Raw genomic sequence first — 22,675 nt, forward strand, 5'->3', positions numbered from 1 at the left:
CAAAATAATCAGTGAATGTATCTGCCAGACCCACCTGAAACCAAGTTAAATCAAGATTCATACAGAGCTCTCAAGGAAAACCTGAGAGAGTGCTGTAGAGAGGCAGAAGGAAGCTGAAGGGAAAAAACAAACACCAAAAAACATGTGTCCCACAGGAGTAATGGCTGGCTGCATGGGAAAGAACTCTGGGGCTTCTTCAACCCCAGCTGAGTTACCTCTTGTAACTTACTCCACTGGGTCTGCTTAAGGCCGAAGCCTCTGTCACCCCAACAAACCCTCCAGGGTTCAATGGGAATCTTCTGATTCATGACACTCCAACCACAATTAATACTGCTGTATACTGCCTGGACAATTCTGTGCTTCCCTTCAAGAGCATGTAATCTAGAGGTCAACCTAAGAGTCCCCCTTTACACCTCCTTCTCCATCACCCTCAATATCCAATCTATCACCAAATTCCATCAATATTACCTGTTAAAAATGTTTCTAGAATTCATGTTCCTCTCTTATCTCCACCGGCATCACCTAATTCAAGCTACCACCTCCCATTTGGACCACACGCTTTGCAGCTGGTCTACCCACGTCTGTCCACTTTCTGATCCATTCTCCACCCTAAAGCAGCAGTGTTCCTTTCAGCACACAGTCTGCTTTGCATTATTGGCGGGATGAAGACAATGACTTGATATGGGCCTGTGCAGCCTGGCCCCTACCCACCTGTCCAATCTGGTTTCCTCAGTCTGCACATTGGCCACACTGGCCTTTCAACCTCCCATACCTGCCATGCTCATTCTCATCCTGAGTTGTTTCCACAGGATGCTCCTTCTATAAAATGCTTCTCCTCTACTTCTCCGCCCTATGAAGTTTGTGTATCCATCAGATCTCATGACAAGGGCCATTTCTATTACCAGGTTCTCACTGCCCTCTGTATCTCTCTCCCTCCTAGCCCTTGTCACAGTTGCAATTTCACATTTGTTCTATGTAATTATTTAAGTCTGTCTCCCCAACAATCTAAACTCTGAGGCTAAGTCCTTATCTGTTTTTATGCTCACCATATATCCCCAGAATCCAATACAGGCCCTGCACATGGTACATGTTCAAAAGATTTTGTTAATTTCATGAGCAATGACTAAGTAGTGAGATGTTTTAAAGAGGTTTTAAAACCACTTGAGCAGGGACCAGAGAAACATATGGCTTAAGATATGATAACTAGGCTTGAGCCATTACTATAGATGGCATCACTAAATGCTCTAATCATATGGTAAAGTGCTGGAGAAAAGAGTGTGTTCCACTGAACACAGTCATGCATGTGGTATTCATCCAGAAAGACCAGAAATTGTGAAGCCTGTCCAGTAAGAACTGTAGGAGCACGACAGCCGTGGATGGGGCTGGCGTCATCCCAGGATCCGACAGCCAATCCAACCAGCCTCTAGTGACAGCTGCCCGTGTGCTTACTTACATCGCCATCTGGTTTCAGAGAGGGGCCTGGACTCCATTTTAACTCTTTACTACTTCTATCCCACCATCCTTCAACTCTTGACACTCCCTGCCCAGCTGCCTAAGAGCAAACAGTGACAATTGTACTTCCAAAGCTATGAAACATGGGATAAAAGTCCTAGTTGACTCCAATTAAGTATCTTGGTTCAATGGGTAGGAAAAAAAGGTAGAAAAGTATGGTTCTTTAATAATTAAGGAGAATTGGTTCTCCTAGTTACACTGACAGACTTTTCTTGAACTCTGCAAGACTCCTGAAAAACAACTCATTTGAAAATGATGTAAATTTTCAGGGCACCTGGGTGGCTCAGTAGATTGAGCGTCCAACTTCCTGCCCAGGTCATGATCTCACGGTTCACGAGCTGGAGTCCCACACTGGGCCCTCTGCTGACAGTGCAGGGCCTGCTTCAGATCCTCTGTCCCCCTCTCTCTCTCTTCCCTTCCCCTGCTCATGCTCTCTCCCTCAAAAATAAATAAACATTAAAAAAAGAAAATGATGCAAATTTTCAACAAACGTAGCAGTTACAAATGGACCAAATGATTTGTGTGGCACCTCTTGCGACTCCATCTGAGTGTGGACATTTTGTGCCATTACAGTGCAAAAGAATGGCAAAGACTGCTGTCAGCAGTCACAGCATGCCCACAGTTTCCAAACTAGGGTATCCCAGTGGCCTGAGTTCAGTCACAACAGTGGCTGAACATAAATGGGGAACAGTTCTACCACAGTGGTAGGATGGGAGTTGGGGTTTGTAGTCACTAATTCCTTATTTCAACATTTACCCCAATGTTTTGGCTACTGTTTGTTTTAATTTAAAAAGAGAACAAGGGCATGAATAACAAGTCTTCCTGTTTCTGCACGGTTTACCCCACAGATCAAAAGGAGCCGCGGGAGTACCACCCACCCCTAGGACCTGCCAGTGCCCCCACATCATCTAAAAAGCCCACCCCACGCTGAGCCAGAAGCGCTCCTCTCCTGGCAATCTGTGACAACTGCCACCCATTCTTCTGCAAGCTGATGGCCCAAAGGAGACACACCTACCGGAACCTGGATCATCCACGTGGCCTGGCACTAAAACGTTGTCAATGGCATCTCTTCTCAGAACTCTGTTTCTGAGAAGGAGTGGCCCAAAGCACAGGGCTCCGATGAGCCCGAGGAGCAAAACTAGTGAGTCAACACTCAAGCTGAATGTCTGGTTACTCAAAGCTGCGGGGTGACCCATCTCTAATACATACCAATTCATTTCAACAAACAGCTCCCGAACATCCTAAATACCTAATGCTGAGAATAAAAAGATAAATAAGAATTGACTTCTGCTCTCACTAAATCCAGACAAATAAAAAGTCATAATTGGAACAGTGGGTGAACAATGCAATAAATACTGGAAGCCTACAAAAGATTACATATCAAGACTGCATCATCTCATGTAATCCTCACAACTCTGTTAACAGCCATTACTGTTCCCATTTTACTGATGAGGAAAACAAGGCCGACCTAGGATGAGTGAAGTGAGACTTGAGCCTCAGTTTACCTGACCAGAATCATATTCTTCACTATAATATAACCTGCCTCTGCCTGCTGGCCACATCCTTCTCCAGGGCACCGTCTTATCCCTGCCTTTTCGCACCCTTTCACCAATGAACTATCACTTCTCGCGCACCTGCTGTACTCCAGCACAGCAAACCCAGGAGAGAACAGAACACACTGCCTCTGCCTCCCCACCCAGAGCACACAGGAGTCAACCACAGTACACGCGTAACAAAGGTGTGTGCGAAGTGCTGCTCTCGGGGACGGACAGGCCATGATGGGAACACAGTAGGAACACCAAACCGCACTCACACAGGGTCAGAGAAGATTGCTCCCCTCAGGAAGTGTCATTTATACTGAGACCTGAAAATAAGCAGAAATTAGTTCCAGGCCAAACCACCACTCTCTGGCTGCTCCTCTGCAAGGCTCCTTTCCAGGCGGGGTCCTCCTCCCTCTTCACAAGACCCGTGTTCCCTGCACAAGCTCTCCCACTCATGTCACTTCCAGCAATATAGCGGATGACCCCCAAAGGGCTCTTCACTCCAGATCTCTATTCAAAAGCTCCAGGCCTACACACCTGAACAGCCTCCTGCCCACCTGCACTGGAATGTTCCTAACATCCTCCAAATTCACATTTTAAAACCAGTTCATCACTCTGCTGCCCACCACCAAACCTGTTCGTCCTCCTCTGGGCTGTGACTCAATGATCGGCCCCATCAATAGACACCCAAAAGTCATTCATTTCTCTTTTTTTTTTTTAATTTTTTAAAATGTTTATTTACTGGGGCACCTGGGTGGCTCAGTTGGCTAAGTGTCCTACTTGGGCTCAGGTCACAATCTCACTGTACGTGGGTTCAAGCCCCACATCAGGCTCTGTGCTGACAGCTCAGAGCCTGGATTCTACTTCAGATTCTGTGTCTCCCTCTCTCTCTGCCCCTCCCCAGCTCGCACGCATGTGCGCACTCTCTCAAAAATAAATAAACCATTAAAAAGTTATTTTTATTTATATTTTTACTTATTTATTTATATATAAATATATTTAATATATTTATTTTTATTTTTAATTTTTATTTGTTCGGGGGAGGGGCATAAAGAGAGAGGGAGAGAGACAATCCCAAGCAGGCTCCACACTATCAGTGCAGACACAGAGCTCGATCTCACAAACCATGAGATCATGACCTGAGCCAAAATCAAGAGCTGCACACTTAACTGACTGAGCCACCCAGATGTCCCTCTTTTTTTAAAGTTTTCATTTAAATTCCGGTTAGTTAGCATATAGTGTAGTGTCAGTTTCAGGTATACAATGTAGTGACTCAACACTTCCATACATTACCCAGTGTTCATCACAACAAATGCACTCCTTTTTCCTCACCACCTATTTAACCCACCCCCCCACCTCCCTTGACCCAGCAGTCATTCTTTACTACTCCCTGCCCCTCATGACCTGTCTGCTCTGCTTTATTAATAGCTCCAGAATCCATCCACATCTGTCCATCCCTTTGCTGCTTTTACTTTCAGCCACCATCACCTCTCACTTTGCATGCTCCCGTGACCACAGCCACACTGTCACCATCTAGCTCCCAGTGAAGCCACTGGACCCATCAGTCAATTCAACCGTCCACACAATTCAAGACCTCCGCCAAGATCTCTCCGATCGCCCCTCCCTCCTGTATTGCAACAATCTCTTACCTTGTCAGCCTCCCCAACTGATGACACAAAATGGGGGAGGAGGCTGTACCTGTATGTATTTTCTAGCCTCAGATAGTAAATTGTCAAGAAAAGTCTACTAAAAGAATGCATAAACAGAAACATACAAAGAGACAAGGAATTCTTCTTCCTGGTAATATTCTTTAACTATCCTAAGCATAGTTCTTGACAGATTTTTTTAAATTACTACCTAAGTATGATCAGTACTGAAGTATATGATTAGTGCCAAGTCTTACCAACTTTTGTCACACTTCTTTCTGAAACACATTCTAGTCCCATCAATAGGACAGGGGCATATGCAAAGCCAGACTTTAAATATGAAGCTCTATCACTGAAGATACAGCCTAGAAGCTAAATGAATGTACCTACTGTCCAATTCTAGGGAGCTGGAAATCTAGGCAGGATTTGTTCCTGGAGCTGGTTCCCAGACTGCTAGTTCCCTGCTCCTGGCCAGAGGGCTTCACTCGCTTTAGAGCCAGCCTGCTAGCAGGCTCAGTCCCCTCTGAAAGCATGCCCAGGTAACAGCTCTGCTAACCACAGCTCCACTCTATACCCTCTATACACTCTCTGGCATACAAGCAACAATTACTCTGACAAGAAAACAGTATCTGAAGCCAGGAAAGCAGACATGCAGTAAGAGGTGAACTGACAATCTCTGTCTGGGCTCAAAGTAACAGACCACAGACTAAGCCGGTTCAGGTATCTGGTCTTTAAGGACTCTGCTATTTACTCACCATGCAGATCAGGTCTCAGCCTTTAATAAGTGTTCATTTCATAGGGTTGTTGGGAACTTTCAATAACATTTCAGACTAAGCATCTATTATCCACAAAAATATGTGTCTAACTTAAACACATAAATATATAATTTGCTGAAGGTTTCACTACGTCCACTTCCACATGTCCCATGTCATTATCTTGATAATGATCCTGTAAGGTATTCTCATCCCTGCTTTACAGATAAGGCCAATGAAGCTCCAAGAGGTTAAATCGTGTGCCTGGACTCATACAGCTAAACAGGTGATGAAGCCAGAACTTGTTCACAGGAGTTCCAACACCTGGCTTAGTACTTTTGATTTTTACTTTGTTTTTGTAAAAGTTGTACTAGGATACAAATTCAGGGGCGTCTGGCTGGCTCGGTTGGTAGATCATATGACTCTTGACCTTGGGGTTGTGAGTTGAAGCCCCACATTGGGCACAGAGTTTGCTTAAAAAAAAAAAAAAAGGGCAAATTCATACACCATACAAATCACCTACTTAAAATGCATAATTCAGTGGTGTTTAGTATATTCAGTTATCCAACTATCACAACAATCAATTTTAGGATATTTTCATCACACCTAAAAGAAACATGGTACCCATTAGCATTCATCCCCCCTATTCTCCCTGACACCACCCTAACACCACTCTGAGCCCTAGGTAACTACGAATCTTAAACTTTTTTCCTATTACAAAATAATAGCATCAAGCGTCCTTTCAACTGTAACAAGTGTTCAGGACAGGGAAACAGGAGACAACCTGTAACAGTGCATTACCCTAACAGCTAAGCAATACTTACTCATGTGCCCATTCCAAATCCTTACATTCACATTTAGACTGCTTTTTCCCCTTATCTCGGATTTTTTTTCTTAAAGGAAGAAAAGTAACTGCTCAGTAAGACCCAAATTAAGTCCCTCACTCTGGTTTGACAGCTCATCACTTATTGAATGACAGTAAAAGCATTACTCATTCATGCTTCTTGACAACAATCACTCTAACAGATGACTGTTGGGGCATAGAGACCAAGAACAGAGTCAGGAACCACACTAACGGCCTACCACAGTTCTCACCTCACCACCCCAATCACTCTCCCGGAGAAATAAAAAAGAGGCTCAGAACGATGCTCCCACCAGCTCCCCTGAGGCCCCCTCGTGGGATGGCCACAGTCCTCTCTGAAGTCACGCTGACCTCCAGGAGGCCACACTCTGTGGCACTGCAGGCCAAGGAGCTTACAGCTCTGTTGGAGAAAGATCTGCAGACACAAAGCAATTACACACAAGGAGTAGAGAATAAATGATCGACTGTAGCAACAAAGAACCCAGAGCTACAGACGGCCTGTACCATGGGCAAAAAGAAAGGGAGAATGCCAATTAGGAAAGACCGGCGAACACAGAGAGGCTGAAATGGCTCTGGCCTTCAGTGTTCCCTGGCCAGCAGCCTTTCCCACTACACTCCTCGCTCACTTTTCTCTATTTGGGTTTCCCCTATGACTTCATTTGAAATAGCAGTTCTCAATAGGGGTTGAAGGAAAAAATAATAATTAACAGAAAAAAAAAATGTGGATACTTACAGCAGGTGCCCCCCCCCCCCACATACATCCTTCCCTGACCCTAAAGCCCATTCAAATCTCTAAACCAGGACTTGGTACAGTGTATTTATTTTGAAAAAGCTCCCCCAAAGAACCATGCTGTTTAAAAAAAAAATAAGGGGGGGAGGGGCACCTGGGTGGCTCAGTCAGTTAAGTATCCAACTATTGGTTTCAGCTCAGGTCATGATCTAACGGTTTGTGAGTTTGAGCCCCACATCGGGCTCCATGCTGACAGTGTAAAGCTTGCTTCAGATTCTCTCCCCTCTCTCTCTACTCCTCCCCTGCTCACACTCTCTCTCTCTCTCAAATAACTTAACAAAATTTTTGTTTTAATTTCCTTGGGCAAAATAGGTTCAAAAGCACTTGCCTAGGCCAACTCTATGAATCAGGAAATGACAGCCAAAGAGGTCAAGGGGGCTCCCTCAAAATCACACAGAAAAAAATGAACAGAGTCCTGGCCTCCCAAATGCAAACTAACACTCACTCAACAAACCAGAAGAAGGCAGGAATCTGCAGTGAGTCTGGAAAGGGTGTTAAGATTTGGGAAAGCGGCAGGCACACAGGAGGACTCTTAAATGGGAAAATGACACACGCAGGCTGCACCCAGCAGGAACCTGGCTGTGCTGTGCAGGGTGACTCGGGTAGAGGGAGAGACCAGGTAAGCATCTATGGTCTGTGGTTCCAAGCACAGCAAGGAGGGCGGAATGAATGGAAGTGAAGACAAACCAGCAAAGAGGGCACCCCCCAAGGGAACCCTGGAAACTGTGATGGCCAGGAGTATAACTGGCTGGCTCGGGAGAGAAGGGGCCACTGGCAGGCTAATTTAAAAGGAAGATAGCCACGCTGGATCGGACAGAAGGCCCAGGACATAAAACACTGCCCAAACCTCAGGTCCTCCTGCATGCCTTCAAGACAAGGAAAAACACTGTGACAGAAGGACAGAGAAGGAATCCATGAAAGAGCTTACTGAAAAAGAAAGCTATGCAGGAAGGGAAGCCCTCTGGATGGAGAGGAAAGGCGTCCTTTGTGGGCACCTGCAAAAGGGACAGCACCCCCCCCCACTCTGGTGACCAGCCTCTGAGAGTGCAAGGGAAGAACAATGCTAGAAGGGAACATAAGAAATGTCACCACTATTGGGACCTGCACTTGTGGCCCAAAGAATGAACACATGCACGCGTGCACACACGTACACACACACACACACACACACACACACACACACACACCCCTGCAGCTTCTGGGGTAAAAGGTAATAGCTACTAAAACAATTAACATTTAATAAGGCTTTGCTGCACATTGGGTACTGTGTTAACTTCGATGGACTGCCTCACTTAAGACTAACAACAATCTTATGAGCTAGACACAACTATTTTTATTCCCATTTCAGAGGTCAGGAAACCGAGGCTCAGAGAAGTTAAATACCCAGACCAAATCCACAAGGCAAGTAGCAGAGCTCTAATTCCAAAGCTGTGCTCTTAACCACATTACACTAAAAGTTAAAGAGGGTAGCACTGGAATGTATACAAGTGCTGGAGAAAGGTAGCAGGTGGCAGTTACAGGGCTGTCAGAATCTCAGAGTCGAAGCTAACTGACGTGACTAACAACAGCTGCAAACACACATGGCATTGCCTTCTGTGCACCAACCTCCTGCCCCACTCCCAGGACTGCTACACAAATACTAGGTCAGCTGAATAGCTGGCAAGGAGCTAAAAGCCTTGGAGCAGGAGCTTTTCCGTGGTCTTGGACCAAGGGGAACCAGAAGCAAACGAGAAGGTGCCTACAGGCTCACAAAGGGCCAGACTGACTTCATGGTAAAACAGTATTCGCAGAAAGCAGAATAACAAGCCTGCTTGTCCTAGCAGCACCCCCTCAGATTCTACTTTTCAGGATTTAGCCCACTTCACCCCCCACCACGCCTTACATAAGGTATGAGACAGATGCTTCGACCACCTGGGCCCAACATGCCCATGAGCCTTTCGAGCTGTCCCTGTTGCCTGCCCACTACATCATCCCCCTCCTCCCCACACCAGCACCCACCCTCACACTGCCCTTTCCAAGTCCTACGCTGCCTTCACATGAGGCCGAAAGCTGCCGCAGCCTTCTGTGCTCCAAAAGCATTCTGTGCACGCCTCCTTCATGAACAGGCAGCACCTACTTCTGTGCATTAGAGCCATCTGTTGACTTGCTGTCTCTCTAACAGAATGTGAACCCCCTGAGAGTACAGACTGTTTTTATGCATTCCTAATTCTAACACAGTGCAAATGGGAGGTACACAATCAACAATTCTCCCAATTCAAGTGACTATCAATAATAACAGCATCTAGGGGTGCCTGGATGGCTCAGTCGGGTAAGCATCTGACTTCAGCTCAGGTCATGATCTCACAGTTCGTGAGCTCAAGTCCCGTGTCAGGCTCTGTGCTGACAGCTCAGAGCCTGGAGCCTGCCTCAGATTCTGTGTCTCCCTCTCGCTCTGTCCCTTCCTTGCTCACACTCTGTCTCTCTCTCTCTCTCAAAAATAAGCAAAAAAAAAAAAAAATTTTTTTTTTTAAATAATAGCATCTTAGCAGTCATGTCATGTACACGTGGTTATTTCTTATCACATTCAAAGTCAGCCTGCAGGGAAGATGGTCATTCAATGTTACAGTTGAGGAAAAAAATCTGAAAGGTGAAACCACACTGGGAAGTGGATCTCAAGGGATTAAAGCAAAACAGGAACTCGATTGTATGTCTAGAGAAAAGGTAGTAACACAGTGAGATTTTTTATCCAAAAATCTGGGCTCATTCCCTTCAAGGTATTCTTGGGAATTTTAAAACTCTCTTAGCAAGAAAAGCAACACACCCAGCAGCTCAGGACCACTGTCTCAAACAGGGGTTGGCAATCTGTCATAAGGGAAGGGTAGACAGGTGTCTGGCTGGCTCAGTTGGAACAGCATGTGACTCTTGGTCTCAGGGTCATGAGTTTGAGCCCCATTTGGGGTGTGGAGATTACTTAAAAATAAAATCTTAAAAAAAATAAAATTAAATTAAAAAAAGGAAAGGCAGACTTCAAAATATTTCACCAAGGTGTCCAGGACTTCCATTCACAAGCCCTGCTTTTCTTGTGGCTGCAACCCTTCCCTTTCCCAAAAGCAAATGACTGAGGACTTAGATGCCACCTCTGAAGGGCTTCCCCCACTGAAGTCTATAGGGAATAATGAAGGACAGGGGCACAGGAGGTAAAAGTGATGATTATACTATTTTAGGAAAAGTATTTACCCATGAAAGCAAAACAGCACAGGCTTGCAATTGCCTTTTAAATAAACAGTTATTACTTCCAGGGGTAATCTGATTTTACTTACTCTTATCTTAAGTAAACCATTGAACAGATGTGATACATGGACAAAATTTGGCCTATGATAGAGTCATTAGAAATGAAGGACAAAGGGGGCACCTGGCTGGCTCAGTCAATAGAGCATGCGACTCCTGATCTCAGGGTTGTGAGTTCAAGCCTCATGTTGGAGGCAGAGATTACTTAAAGAAAAAAAAAAAAAAAAAAAAAGCAAAGAAAAGAAAAAAGAAAAAAGAAAAAAAAGAAATGAGGGAAGAGGGAAAAATACATCTCCAGCACAAAACTAGCAAAATGTCAAAGGCCAAATGTTAATAATGAAAAAAGTCAACGAGTAAGTGTTCTCATTAGGTTGGAATTTTAAATATAATTAAATCATTCTCAAATATATAAAGGAACAAAGAAAAGAGGAAAAGAAACTTTCAGAGATAGTGAAAAACACTCTAAGAAAGAGTTACCACACAGTGAATTTTCTGGGCATGATACCATGGCAACAACCACAACAACTAAATACTCCACTTTCATTAATACCTTAGCTGGGAAAGATTTCTGTATTCTAAGATTAATGATTAAGCACTTTCTGAAACCATCCAAATGGTCCTGACCAACAACTTAGTGACAGCAACAATAGCCCACATCTACTAAAGGCTAACCATGTGCCAAGTACTCTAAGGACTTGCATAATCACACTTAATATTCATAAATGTTCACATATACCTATCAGAGATTATTATGATTTCCATCTTCCAGGTAGAAATACAACCAAGGCTTAGAGGACAGCCTCACTCACAGCCAAAATAAGCGGTTGTCTGCCCTCCTTAGAGTTGTGACCCTGGAGGCATGCAGAGGGGACTGAAGACAGAAGTGGCCCTGTGGCCCTTCTAGCTCTTGAGCAGCTTCACTCTGCTCCATTTGTACCTCCCCTCTTCATCCTCCCAAAACAACAAAAGATTAGAGGTTGCAAGAATTATTCCAGCTCCGGGCATCTGGAGGGCTCAGTTGGTTAAGCATCTGACTCTTGACCGTGGCTGGGGTCATGAACTCATGGCTCCTGAGCTCACTGCACTAACAGCATGGACCCTGCTTGGAATTCTTTCTCCCTCTCTCTCTGTCCCACCCCACTCGTGCTCTCTCTTTCAAAATAAACAAACAAACTTGGGGCACCTCGGTGGCACAGTTGGTTAAGTGTCCGACTCAGCTCAGGTCATGATCTCAAGGTTCCCGAGTTTGAGCTCCATACAGGGCTCTCTGCTGTCAGCGTGGAACCTACTTCTAATCCTCTGTCCTCCCCATCTCTGTCCTTCCCCCACATGTACTCAGAGTCTCTCTCTCTCTCTCAAAAATAAACATTAAAATAAATAATAAATAAACTTAAAAAAAATTTTTTTAAAACTATTCCATACAAAATTTTTAAAAAGAATTATTCCAGCTCAATCCTACCTCCCAACCTCTCTCAAGCGGTTTATTTTAAGTGATTCATTAAACTGCAAACCCGCCGATCTTCTTGTTGTCTCCCCAAAACACATCAGAAGCCACAAGCATAACTCATGGAAAACTAAGGGTAGTTTCCTGCTGGTAAAACAACTCCAAGTGCACACTCTCCTGTCACAGACCAGCAGTACCATCTTCAAACATGACAACCACATGCAGGTTATACGTTTTTACATATATTATGACTGGGAACAAAGCAAGAACATACTAACAACTGGAAATAACTGCTTTGGTTAAGATAGCATAGGGGCGCCTGGGTGGCGCAGTCGGTTAAGCGTCCGACTTCAGCCAGGTCACGATCTCGCGGTCCGTGAGTTCGAGCCCCACGTCAGGCTCTGGGCTGATGGCTCGGAGCCTGGAGCCTGTTTCCGATTCTGTGTCTCCCTCTCTCTCTGCCCCTCCCCCGTTCATGCTCTGTCTCTCTCTGTCCCAAAAATAAATAAAAAATGTTGAAAAAAAAAAATTTTTTTTTAAAAAAATTAAAAAAAAAATAATAAAAGATAGCATAATTAATGGTAATTTTACTTTTCTAACTTCGGAAGTCTGCAACTTTGTTACATTCTTTTTTCTTTTTTTTTTAATATTGTCTTTATAAAAATAGGTATACATCTTTTAAAGTGATTTAAAAAATCCGATTCTAAGAACACCGTCATGCAGGATGGTTTAATGTGAAATTATTCCAAGAATGTCAAACATCTTGTTGAAGATGCTCAGAGAAAAATCTAGAACTTTAAATTTCTAGTATGGGTTGCCCTCAGCCTAAGATTTCGATGGTAGCCATCACATTTGGTGATGGTAGCCAACATTTTGATGGTTTCACCATCACAGAGGAAAACAGGGTGCAGGAGAGCATCGGGTTCTGAGACAGAGGCTGTCAGTGTGGCAGCTGTTCGATCAAGCTGCAGGAAGTGTTGCCGGACGTAGCCTTATGACATCTTCTGATGCTCCATCTGCAGAAGTTGAATGGTATTGGAAAGGATCCAGGGAGATGCCGCAGGAAGCACATGCAGGAGAGAAAAAGCGGAAGCTTTGGAGAGATCATCAGACTATAAAAGCCACAGCTAAGAAAGTGGTCATTTTAGGAAGAACTTTTGATGTCCTTTATATCACTGTCAATGACCTCTAAGTTCAAGTAGAAAATTCTGCAGTCATCAAAAAATTAGTTTGGAATGGAAAAAAGTTAAGAGTCTTTAAAAAAGAAAAGTGAATGGATCTAGATTTGCTTTTAAAGGTATATCTTTAAGTTTATTTCTTTTGAGAGAGAGAGAGAGAGTGTACACACACAAGCCGGGGAGGGGCAGAGAAAGAGGGAGAGAGGGAATGCCAAGCAAGCTCCATGCTGTCACCCCAGAGCCTGACTCTAGGATTCAATCCAAGGAACCGTGAGATCCTGACCTGAGCTGAAATCAAGAGTCAGACGCTTAAACAACTGAGCCACTCAGGCACCCCTAAAGGTATTTTTTATTGCTGGGACTGAGCAAGGAAGTCTGATTTAGGATAAGCCAATCTCTTCTAGCCACGGATCCACCCAACTCATCAAAGTCAGTAGTCCAGCACAGTAGTGTTCCACCAAAAATAATCTCAATCATTTCATCTGTTTTGTATCCCCAACCTCTAGAACAATGCCTCGTCAACCTCTAGAACAATGCCTTCTACTTGCAGGTGCTTTAAGTAAATATCAGCTGAATGAATCTCCAAGGGGCCCTTGTATCCACTCACAGTCACCTAGTGGAGAAGCTAACAAAAGCCAAGAACAAAACTGCTACTAGAGAACACGAATGAGAAAACATTTTAGCATGTGAATGTCCATCAGGACTACAGGCATGTTTCACTAATAATACTCCCTGCATTCATAAATGTAAGTACAGAAGAACAGCCTTGGAGTCAGACTGCTTGAGTTTAAATCTTGGCACCACCCCTTGCCAGCTATGGCCGTGAGCAAGGTACTAATTTCACTGGTTCTCTCCACATCTAAACACACAAAACGGAGGGAATAGTATCCACTGCATAAGATAGTTGAAAGGATGAAATGAGAGAAGCACAGTTCCTGGGACACAGAAGTGCCTAAAAAATATTGGTAATTATTCATTTTATTATTCTGATATATACCCCCCGCCCAGCCATTATCTCTTGGAAAAACACTAGATCATAGATAGGTTCACTTCTCTCCATGAAAAGATATGGCGGTAAGTGAAGATTAGGCAATCAAATGCATTCTTTTCCCTAAAGGGTTAAATGAGAAGATAAAATTGGCTCTTAAGTCTGGATTTTTTTTTTTTTTTTTTGACCCTTCTTCAAGCTTTGTTTCTTTTCTTGCTTTTTCTTCCCATGTCTATGTATTCCCTAAGCTCCTGGGGGCCTGGCTTAGCCATGGGCACCACTGGCTCCAGGAGACAGTTCTCTCTGGTCTGAAATACTTCTGTGGTGTGGACAGGACATTTAACCTTGCGAGGCCGCACTTCCACATTGTGTTACAGAAGAAGAGTACAGTGGTGGAGATTATCTTTAAATTCTCTCCCAAATCTAAAAATCCACAAATGGGGGGCACCTGGCTGGCTCAGTTGGTAGAGCATGCGACTCTTGATCTCAGGATTGTGAGTTACAAGTAAGTAACTGATAACTTATCAGCGTATTCAAGTCAAACACTGACTTAAATTCTACTAGAAAGTCCATTTAAATCATACTTGGAAAATCATACAAATATGGACACAAGTACACAGACTCTAAAAGCTGGATTCTTCCTGGTCTTAGTTTCAGAGAACAACGCAGGAGCACCCTGAAGCTTTTATTCAACTCCCTTATCACAATGAACCAGGCTCTTGCTAAATCAGAACTTTCCCTTAGGACCATCTAATGGTCCTCTTTCTACAGCTTCTTCCTGGCACAGACAATAAGCATTTCTAATCACTATAAATTACAAAACCAGTGCTTACAATTTCAAGGTAACTGACCAGAGAACTGGCAGTCCTGAACAATCAGAACTGATACTCAGCACCAGAGAAGGTGATGAAGTAGAAATCCATTAAAAATCACTCTGCCTTTTTTTTTTTTTTTTTTTTTTTTTGGGCTCTTTGTACTACCTAACATCTCCTCATCACAGTATTTCTGTTGTGGAAAATGGGTCTAATTTTTTTTTTTAAGTTTATTTATTTTTGAGAGAGAGGGGACAGAGTGCAAGCAGGGGAGGGACAAGGGACAGAGAGAGAGGGAGACAGAGAATCCGATGCAGGCTCCAGCCTGTCAGCACAGAGCCCGATGTAGGGCTCGAACCCACAAACTGCAGATCATGACCTAAGCCAAAGTTGGACACTTAACCAACTGAGTCACCCAAGCATCCCTATTGGGTCTAATTGAAAATGACATTATAGGTTAACAACTGACGTGGAAAGACATTTACAATATAGATCTCTGGTGAAAAGGCAGATTACAAAATAATATGATTAGCAATATTAATCCCACTTTGGAAAAGACATATGCAGACACCTACACACATATCTGACAGGGTACACTCCAAGTTGTTTATAACTTTCCTTTAAAAAATTCTTTGTCGGGGCGCCTGGGTGGCTCAGTCGGTTGGGCATCCGACTCCGGCTCAGGTCATGATCTCGTGGTCCGTGAGTTCGAGCCCCGTGTTGGGCTCTGTGCTGACAGCTCAGAGCATGGAGCCTGTTTCAGATTCTGTGTCTCCCTCTCTCTCTGACCTTCCCCCATTTATGCTCTGTCTCTCTCTGTCTCAAAAATGAATAAACGTTAAAAAAAAATTTTTTTTTAATAAATAAAAAATTCTTTGTCTATCTTTTATTATTTTTCTATAATGAACTACAGCTTCTCCTTTATTTACCAAGAAAAGCGGATCTGGCTCCCAAACCATAACCAAATGCCTCCTTGAAGGGGAGATCAGCACCCCGGAATCCCCTGTACAGAGGCACAATTTCCTTTGCACCGTCTGTCTGGGACTAAGCTGGGGCAGTGATGCTGAGATGTTTCTAGGTACCAGCCATCAGGTACCACCAAGAGATCCAGTCCTCTCCTATTCACCTCAATTTCCAGAGCCACTGGCTTCCCACTTACAAGCTTTACTGATTTATAACTCTCCGGGCAGAGTTTACAAAACATGACCAAAGGTCCTAAACTACAGTTCAGGATTTTAACATTCACGTTCACTGACTTAGAATCAATGACAGAAGAACCCAAGTTAACTCTGGCAGAGGGCCACGTTGAAACTAACTACTATCCTTCATTTTAGGCTGTTCAATGTCAATCTTAGCACAAAAAACCATATAAGCCATCATGTTTAAAAGCATCATCTTCAAATACTTTATCCAGTTAAGTACTTCTGTTTTTTGCACAAAGTGCTGACTCTTGACAGACTCTTTAGCATACTGAAGAAAGCCACTCTTGAACCTTCCAAGATCTAATCAGCCAAGAACAAGTTCATTACCAGGCACAGGTATCATTACATCATAAGGTGTGAAGATTGTTCTGGCAGCTCAGTGACCTACCAGCAAAAAGATGCCTAAGAAACCTGCAAATTCCCAGCTAAAAAAAGCAAACTGCATACAAAGAAATGTGATAGGAAGACATACACCAAAGCAGTAAAGATGAGGGCAATATGAAGGAAAGCAGTAGAAAAAGAATGGCAGTCCAGAAAAGTGTTGTGAGGGACGACTCCTACTGAGTGAACCAACAGAAGGTTACCAGGTTCAGTACTTTCAGAGGTACATAAGCTATGCCTCAAAGCTGCTCACATGAATTTCCAATAATAGGATATCTAGCAAAAGCTATACACTTAAAAAACAAATTGGTTTCTCACTCCCTCATACCTTTATCTTTTAAAAACCATAAGCAATTTAGGTCAGAGCCCTTCCCTCTATTAAAAAAAAGTTTTTTAGAGACAGATTACAACAAAGAAACATAGTATCTACACAGCATTATTTTATGGCAAGAAAACAAAACTGCCAACTAGAAGGATCTGAAAAATGTGACCATTTGGGGGCTGAACCACTCCCCTTCCCTAATTATCCCTCAAAGGAAATATATCAGGCACTGTGAGCAAAGAGGGAAAACATGTCTAACTACAACATGTGCACTCGGTGGATGAAAAATCTGAACATTCTTGAACTCTGGCCACATTTCAGACTTTCCATGTGTAGTTCAATCTCACTGAAGAGGAAAGGTTAAAGATCAAATCAATCATAAAAGACACAAAGAGAAACTGACATTACTTACTTATGATAGGAGGGAAACCTATTGAAAATTCAAGATGACCCTGACTCCTTCATCAAGCATCAAAGGAGGAAGTGGTTTTTATTTTCAATTAGGATTAAAAATAAGACCCATTTCAAGAGTATTCTCCATTTGGAGGAAACACACACATTGTGAATTTGAAGACGCATATGCAAAGGCTTCAGGCCCCAGGTGGTTTTGTGGAAGCAGTCCTTGATCAAGACCTCTCATCCACAGCCCACCTGCCTGTGCTTTACAGGGGTAGGAAGACAGCTGAAGACCAGGGGTTTAATAGTGCTCATGCACATGCTGATTAAAGTGCTGGGCAGAGGAGTAGGAAAAACCTTCAGAAATCCAAAATGAGAACACATCTCATTAGGCATTTGGATTGGGAACTCAAGAAGTCCTCAGCATGGGCAACAAGCTGTAACCTCTCTAACCTGGTTTCCTAGGACTCTTCCCCCTCACCTACTAGGCTTCCTCAGGGCTGACTTCCTTGATGAGCCTCCAACACTCCAGACCATTCCCTCTACTAGCACTACTCTTCCCTCAGACCCCAACATCATTCAAGTCTGCTCAAATGCCACTGTGACATGGAGGAAAATGGTGCCTTTTCTTTTTCCCATGATACTTTTCACCTTCTAATATAACCATATAATTTACTTATATTTATTCTATTTGTTGTTTAGTCTCCATCAAATACGCTCCAGGAGAGCGGAGATCTGTTTTGTTCAGAATAGTGTAGGAGGTCAAAAAATATTTTATGAATGAATGAATGAACTTAAGAGTAAAACTCCAGGAGAAAAGCAAGTGGAGGTGAGATGAAAGGGGGAAGAAATGACAGAGGGGAATTCACAAGGGAAAGAACTGTGCTGCTTGCAGATGGGAGGCGGGAGGCAGTGCACGGTATCCCGCCGGCGGCATCAAACAGCCCTATTAGAAGCAGGCAGCTCTGAAGACTCAACTGAGAAATTCCAAGGGCAGACCCACCCAGACGGCGGGCTCGGGGTAGGTCCCCACGGGAGCCCGGAGCGTCCAGCCCTTCCCCTCCCGCGCGGTGCCCAGAACCCCAGCTCCTCGCCAAGGTAGGCAGGGGGGTCCCGGGCCGCAGCACCTTCCCGGCTCAGGCCCCTTCACCTGGTCGCCAGCGACCGGGCCCTGCGCTCCGGCACCTGCCGGCCCGCGCCGGAGGTCCCCACCTCAGCCCGCGACAGATCTCAGCGCGCCCCCGAGGGCCTCACCCCGCCCGGCTCTCCTCCCGCACACGCACAGGAAGCGCCCGCGGCCCTCCCCCGCAGCGGGGAGGGGGCTCCCGGCGCCCCTAACCCCGGCAGCTCCAGCCTGACGCCCCGCCCGCGCGGCGCCCCCTCACCTCTGGGCGCACGTACGACACGAAGGAGGGCTTGGGCGCCTTGGTGCCGCCGCCACCGCCGACTACCCCTTTCCCCAGCATACCGCCGCCCTAGGAAGCAGCGACGCGCGGGAGCAGAGTCGGCCGCTCGGGCTCCGGCAGCGGCGGCGGCCACCAGCACTGGCGGCTGGGGCTCCGCCCATCCCCAGGGCCGCTGCGGCCCCGGCGACGCCCGCATCCGGCTCCGCCGCTGACACCGCTCGCCCCGCCCACTCCGCGCGCGCGCCCAGGGAGTCGGGAACCCTCAGCCGGAGACCACGCCCCCTCCGCTCGCGGCGGGCGGGTCTGTCGGGAGCAGATTCGCCTTCAGAGATAGGCTCCACTCCGGCAGAACCCGCCTCATGCGTTCTGTGATTGGCCAGAAGGCACTACCGGCCGGAGCCCCACGCCAAGCTACTTCTTGAATGAACCTGGAGAGATGTTTCCTCAGACCAATCCAGAGAGCGTTCTCTCCGGACTCCCCGGCGATTGGATAGCAAGAATGTCGCTGTCGTCCAATGATCCTACGGTCACTAAGTTGAGAGCAGTTGTTCTTTGCCTTCGTTCTCTTCTTGCTTGCCGTCTTGGTGTAAAGCTTCCAAAAGTGTGGTGTATCGAAATCCCCCGTATGAGTTCCAGATACACATCGATGACGTCCAGGTTTATTACTTTGAATGTAGACAAAGATGAGACAATTCAAGTGTTAACAGGCACTTAGGAATAGGTTTGAATGTTTCATCATAAAAGGCCTTGTCAACCTCATTTTTCCACTTGTTTTTGTTTGTGTCTCTTTTTTTAATATTCATTTATTTTTGAGAGAGAGAGAGAGTGTGAGTGGGAGGGAGACAGAGGATCCCAAGCAGGCTCTGGGCTGACAGCAGAGAGCCCCATATGGGGGCTCAAACTCACAAACCATGAGATCATGGCCTGAGCCCAAGTCCACCGCTTAACCGACTGAGTCACCCAGGCGCCCCTGTTTCTTTTTGTTTCTAACAATACAAAAGCCCTTAAGAGATTTATTTTATCCACTCTCCCAAGTTATCGATAAAATCCTCACTTTTAGTGCAAATTGCAAAGGAAATCCATTTTCATTTCACATTTGGTGCTAAGCATTATGCTAGACACTAGTGAATAAAACAGGGCCCTGCTGTCAAGAAATTTAGTATGAAAAGCTAGTAAATATTGGCAGTTAATTTTTTCAGTGTCAGGCACTGTGACTAATGCTTTTTGCCCTCTTCATCTCCATAAGCATGCTTCCCAAAGCCACTCCAAATAAACCAAAAATCTAAGTGAAAGCGAATGTGCTTAGTTTTGCAAGCATATTTTCAGGACAAGTCCTGCAGCCTCATTTCCAGCTAGACTGCCATTATTAAGCCTAACAACTATAGCGGCCCTGGGGCCACAGATGAATAGCATTATCCTGGTTTTCAGGTGAGAAACTAGATGCAAGTAATTTGCCCACGTCTCACAACTAGTCACTGACAGAGCTAGGATTCGAAACCAGCTTTGTATGATTCCAAAGCCCAAATGTTTAACATTGTAATTACACAAATTAGGAAGGAGCATGATGAAAGCCGTCAATTCTATTTGGGAAGGCCACGTCAGGCTTCATAAAGACACTCTGTAGAGAGGTGTTGAGGAATGAAGTTATTTGTCCAGACTAAAACATCACTTAAACTTCACAACAATTTTTACTTTCAAAGTGAAATGACAGTCTGAGCAAATTTTTACTTTCTTGCTTTTCAGAGGAGTTTGGATTTCCACAGTCTTCCACTATAGCATATTTAGCTTGGGCACCTGTGGCCAGGGCTGGCTTCTTGGACATCCAACTAGTGCAGTCACATAAGGCTGGCCCTTAGAGGTAGGATCCACACCCAATGTGGGGTTCAAACTCACAACCCTGAGATCGAGAGTCACATGTTCCACTGACTGAGCCAGCCAGGTGCCCCATTAAGAACCCATGCTTTCCTACAATTATATCTGTACTTGTGCATGTGGGTGTCTGCACACGTGCCTTCTGGTGTGTATGACCATGTGTGTACATAAGTGTACAGCCACCTGCATCTATCTGTGTGAATATGGGGAATGTGTACCACATGTGTGCCCAGAGCTGTGTGCTACGGAGAATGCTGGAGACTAACTCCCCTTTCTCTTCAGTTCTCTGTTCCAATGATAACCATTCACTTTCAGCAGAGCCCAAGTTAAAACCAGCTCTAGATCCAACTGTTCTGCTCTGACCTGGACCTCAATCTTGGGGCCAGCATCTCCCATTGCTTCCAGATATCACGACTGAAGTGCCCAGAAGTTTCTGGGCCTACCACACAGCCCAATCTCCCTCCTCTCCATCATGTAGCCTGTCTCCTTCCTGATGGGCCCTCCCGAGCCCTCTATCCCACCTCACAGTGCTCCCTGAGAGCAGCCAAGGCAGCCATGAGAGCAAGGACCCATGTTCCCCATGTCAGGATGGCATCTCCATGACGGAGGGGCCTGAAGCCCTTGTGGGCGGACCTCCCCTGAGCCTGTCTGAAGGGCCAGCCCTTAGTGCATTCAGGCTGCCCCTGGGCAGGGATGCCACCCCTGCTTTTCTGCAGGATGTGCCCTGTCCCGTCACCCTGACATTAGACTCGCCCCTGTGTGCCTAGCAAAGGCCTTTCTGCAGAAAAAACGAAAATAAACAAACAAATGAAAAAACAAAACATGTTTTCTTTAAGGAGCAGTAAGGGAATAAAGATGGAGAATAAACTAACATCTGTTTCCATCTTGCTCTTAAGGTTCTCCAGCTATGAGCATATTTTTACTTAATCTTTAGGGTGTGGGTCAGATCTCCTTGGGAGAGTCTCTCTCAGCTGATTGAAAAATTCCTGTCATGCTGAGGTCAAATAATTCTCCATCTATTAATAAACACAGATGGAAGCCCTTAGACCTTGAAATAGTTTAATTTACACACAATAGTTTAAAGTCACTCTTTTCTCCTAATACTGCCCTCCCTAAGCTTTCTCGGAGAATTATAAATAGGAACAAATCTTAGCTCACATGAAAACAAGTGCCAGACCAAAGGCAGTGCTTCCCACAGACAAGTGAAACTGACAGCATGTTCCAAAATGGAGAGAAAACGGTTTCCTTTGGTAAATAGTTAAGCCTCGCCACATTTGCATTTCCTCCTCTTTGGAGTCACTTGAAGCAGCCTATTTGTGTGTGTTATTCATCTTTATCTGGTGCCAGGCATGTAGTAGGAACTCTACCAATATTTGCACCTGAGTGAGTGAAATATTATCAGATGAAAAGCATCCCGGGCAGCAATTGATTACTAAGTGGAGGAAGCAAGAGTTTGAACTTTGGCATCCAGATTAGAACCTCCACTTTTTTTTTTTTTAATTTTTTTTTTCAACGTTTTTTATTTATTTTTGGGACAGAGAGAGACAGAGCATGAACGGGGGAGGGGCAGAGAGAGAGGGAGACACAGAATCGGAAACAGGCTCCAGGCTCCCAGCTATCAGCCCAGAGCCTGACGCGGGGCTTGAACTCACGGACCGCGAGATAGTGACCTGGCTGAAGTCGGACGCTTAACCGACTGCGCCACCCAGGCGCCCCTAGAACCTCCACTTTTAAATCACTTAGATACTAGGCCAAATTTAAACTAGGGTTTGAATTTAAAATAAATAAATAATGTATGTATGTGTGTGTGTATATATATATATATATAATGTATATGTATATATATGATATGTTATATATGATGTATTACATGTAATGTGTTTTACATGTAATATATGGTATACATATGACATGTAATATACATATGATTATATATGTAATATATGTTATATATGATATATTACATGTAATATACTATATTAACATATGTTACATGTATCATATGTAATATATATATATTCAAAGACTAAGATGCACATGTCATTTAATGGCCACTTGCCAAATTTCAACTTTAGCAAATGGTCTGGATCTGAAGACTTACCCTCTTCTTTCACGGGAAAAAGAAAATTCTTTAGCCTCTTGCTGTAGCCAGGGCTCTTTCAACCTTCTTCTGAGGATGGTGAGTAATGGACCTGGATTAAGAAGCATTTGGGGGCACCTGGGTGGCTCAGGCGGTTGGGCATCTGACTTTGAGTCAGGTCATGATCTTGTAGTCTGTGAGTTCGAGCCCCACATCGGGCTCTG

At 44.7% G+C, this 22,675-nt stretch overlaps 1 protein-coding gene across 5 annotated transcripts in view; it reads right to left on the reverse strand.

Annotated features, from left to right (window-relative positions):
* The window catches only part of MTMR12 (myotubularin related protein 12), a 65,657-nt gene extending 46,941 nt beyond the window's left edge, over positions 1-18,716 (reverse strand). The window contains exons 1-2 of one of the 5 annotated variants that reach the window (XM_058716687.1): positions 18,479-18,715; positions 5,455-5,924 (exon numbers count right to left, since the gene is read on the reverse strand). In XM_058716687.1, the coding sequence (XP_058572670.1) occupies positions 5,455-5,457 (3 nt within the window). In that variant the 5' untranslated portion in view covers positions 5,458-5,924; positions 18,479-18,715. Of the gene's footprint in view, positions 1-5,454; positions 5,925-18,478 lie in introns of all 5 variants that reach the window. The other 4 variants (XM_058716663.1, XM_058716672.1, XM_058716681.1 and 1 more) reach the window with 4 other exon arrangements.
* Between the last annotated feature and the right edge of the window lie 3,959 nt (positions 18,717-22,675).

The sequence above is a fragment of the Neofelis nebulosa genome, chromosome 1 (genome assembly GCF_028018385.1).
Source record: "Neofelis nebulosa isolate mNeoNeb1 chromosome 1, mNeoNeb1.pri, whole genome shotgun sequence".
NCBI lineage: Eukaryota > Metazoa > Chordata > Mammalia > Carnivora > Felidae > Neofelis > Neofelis nebulosa.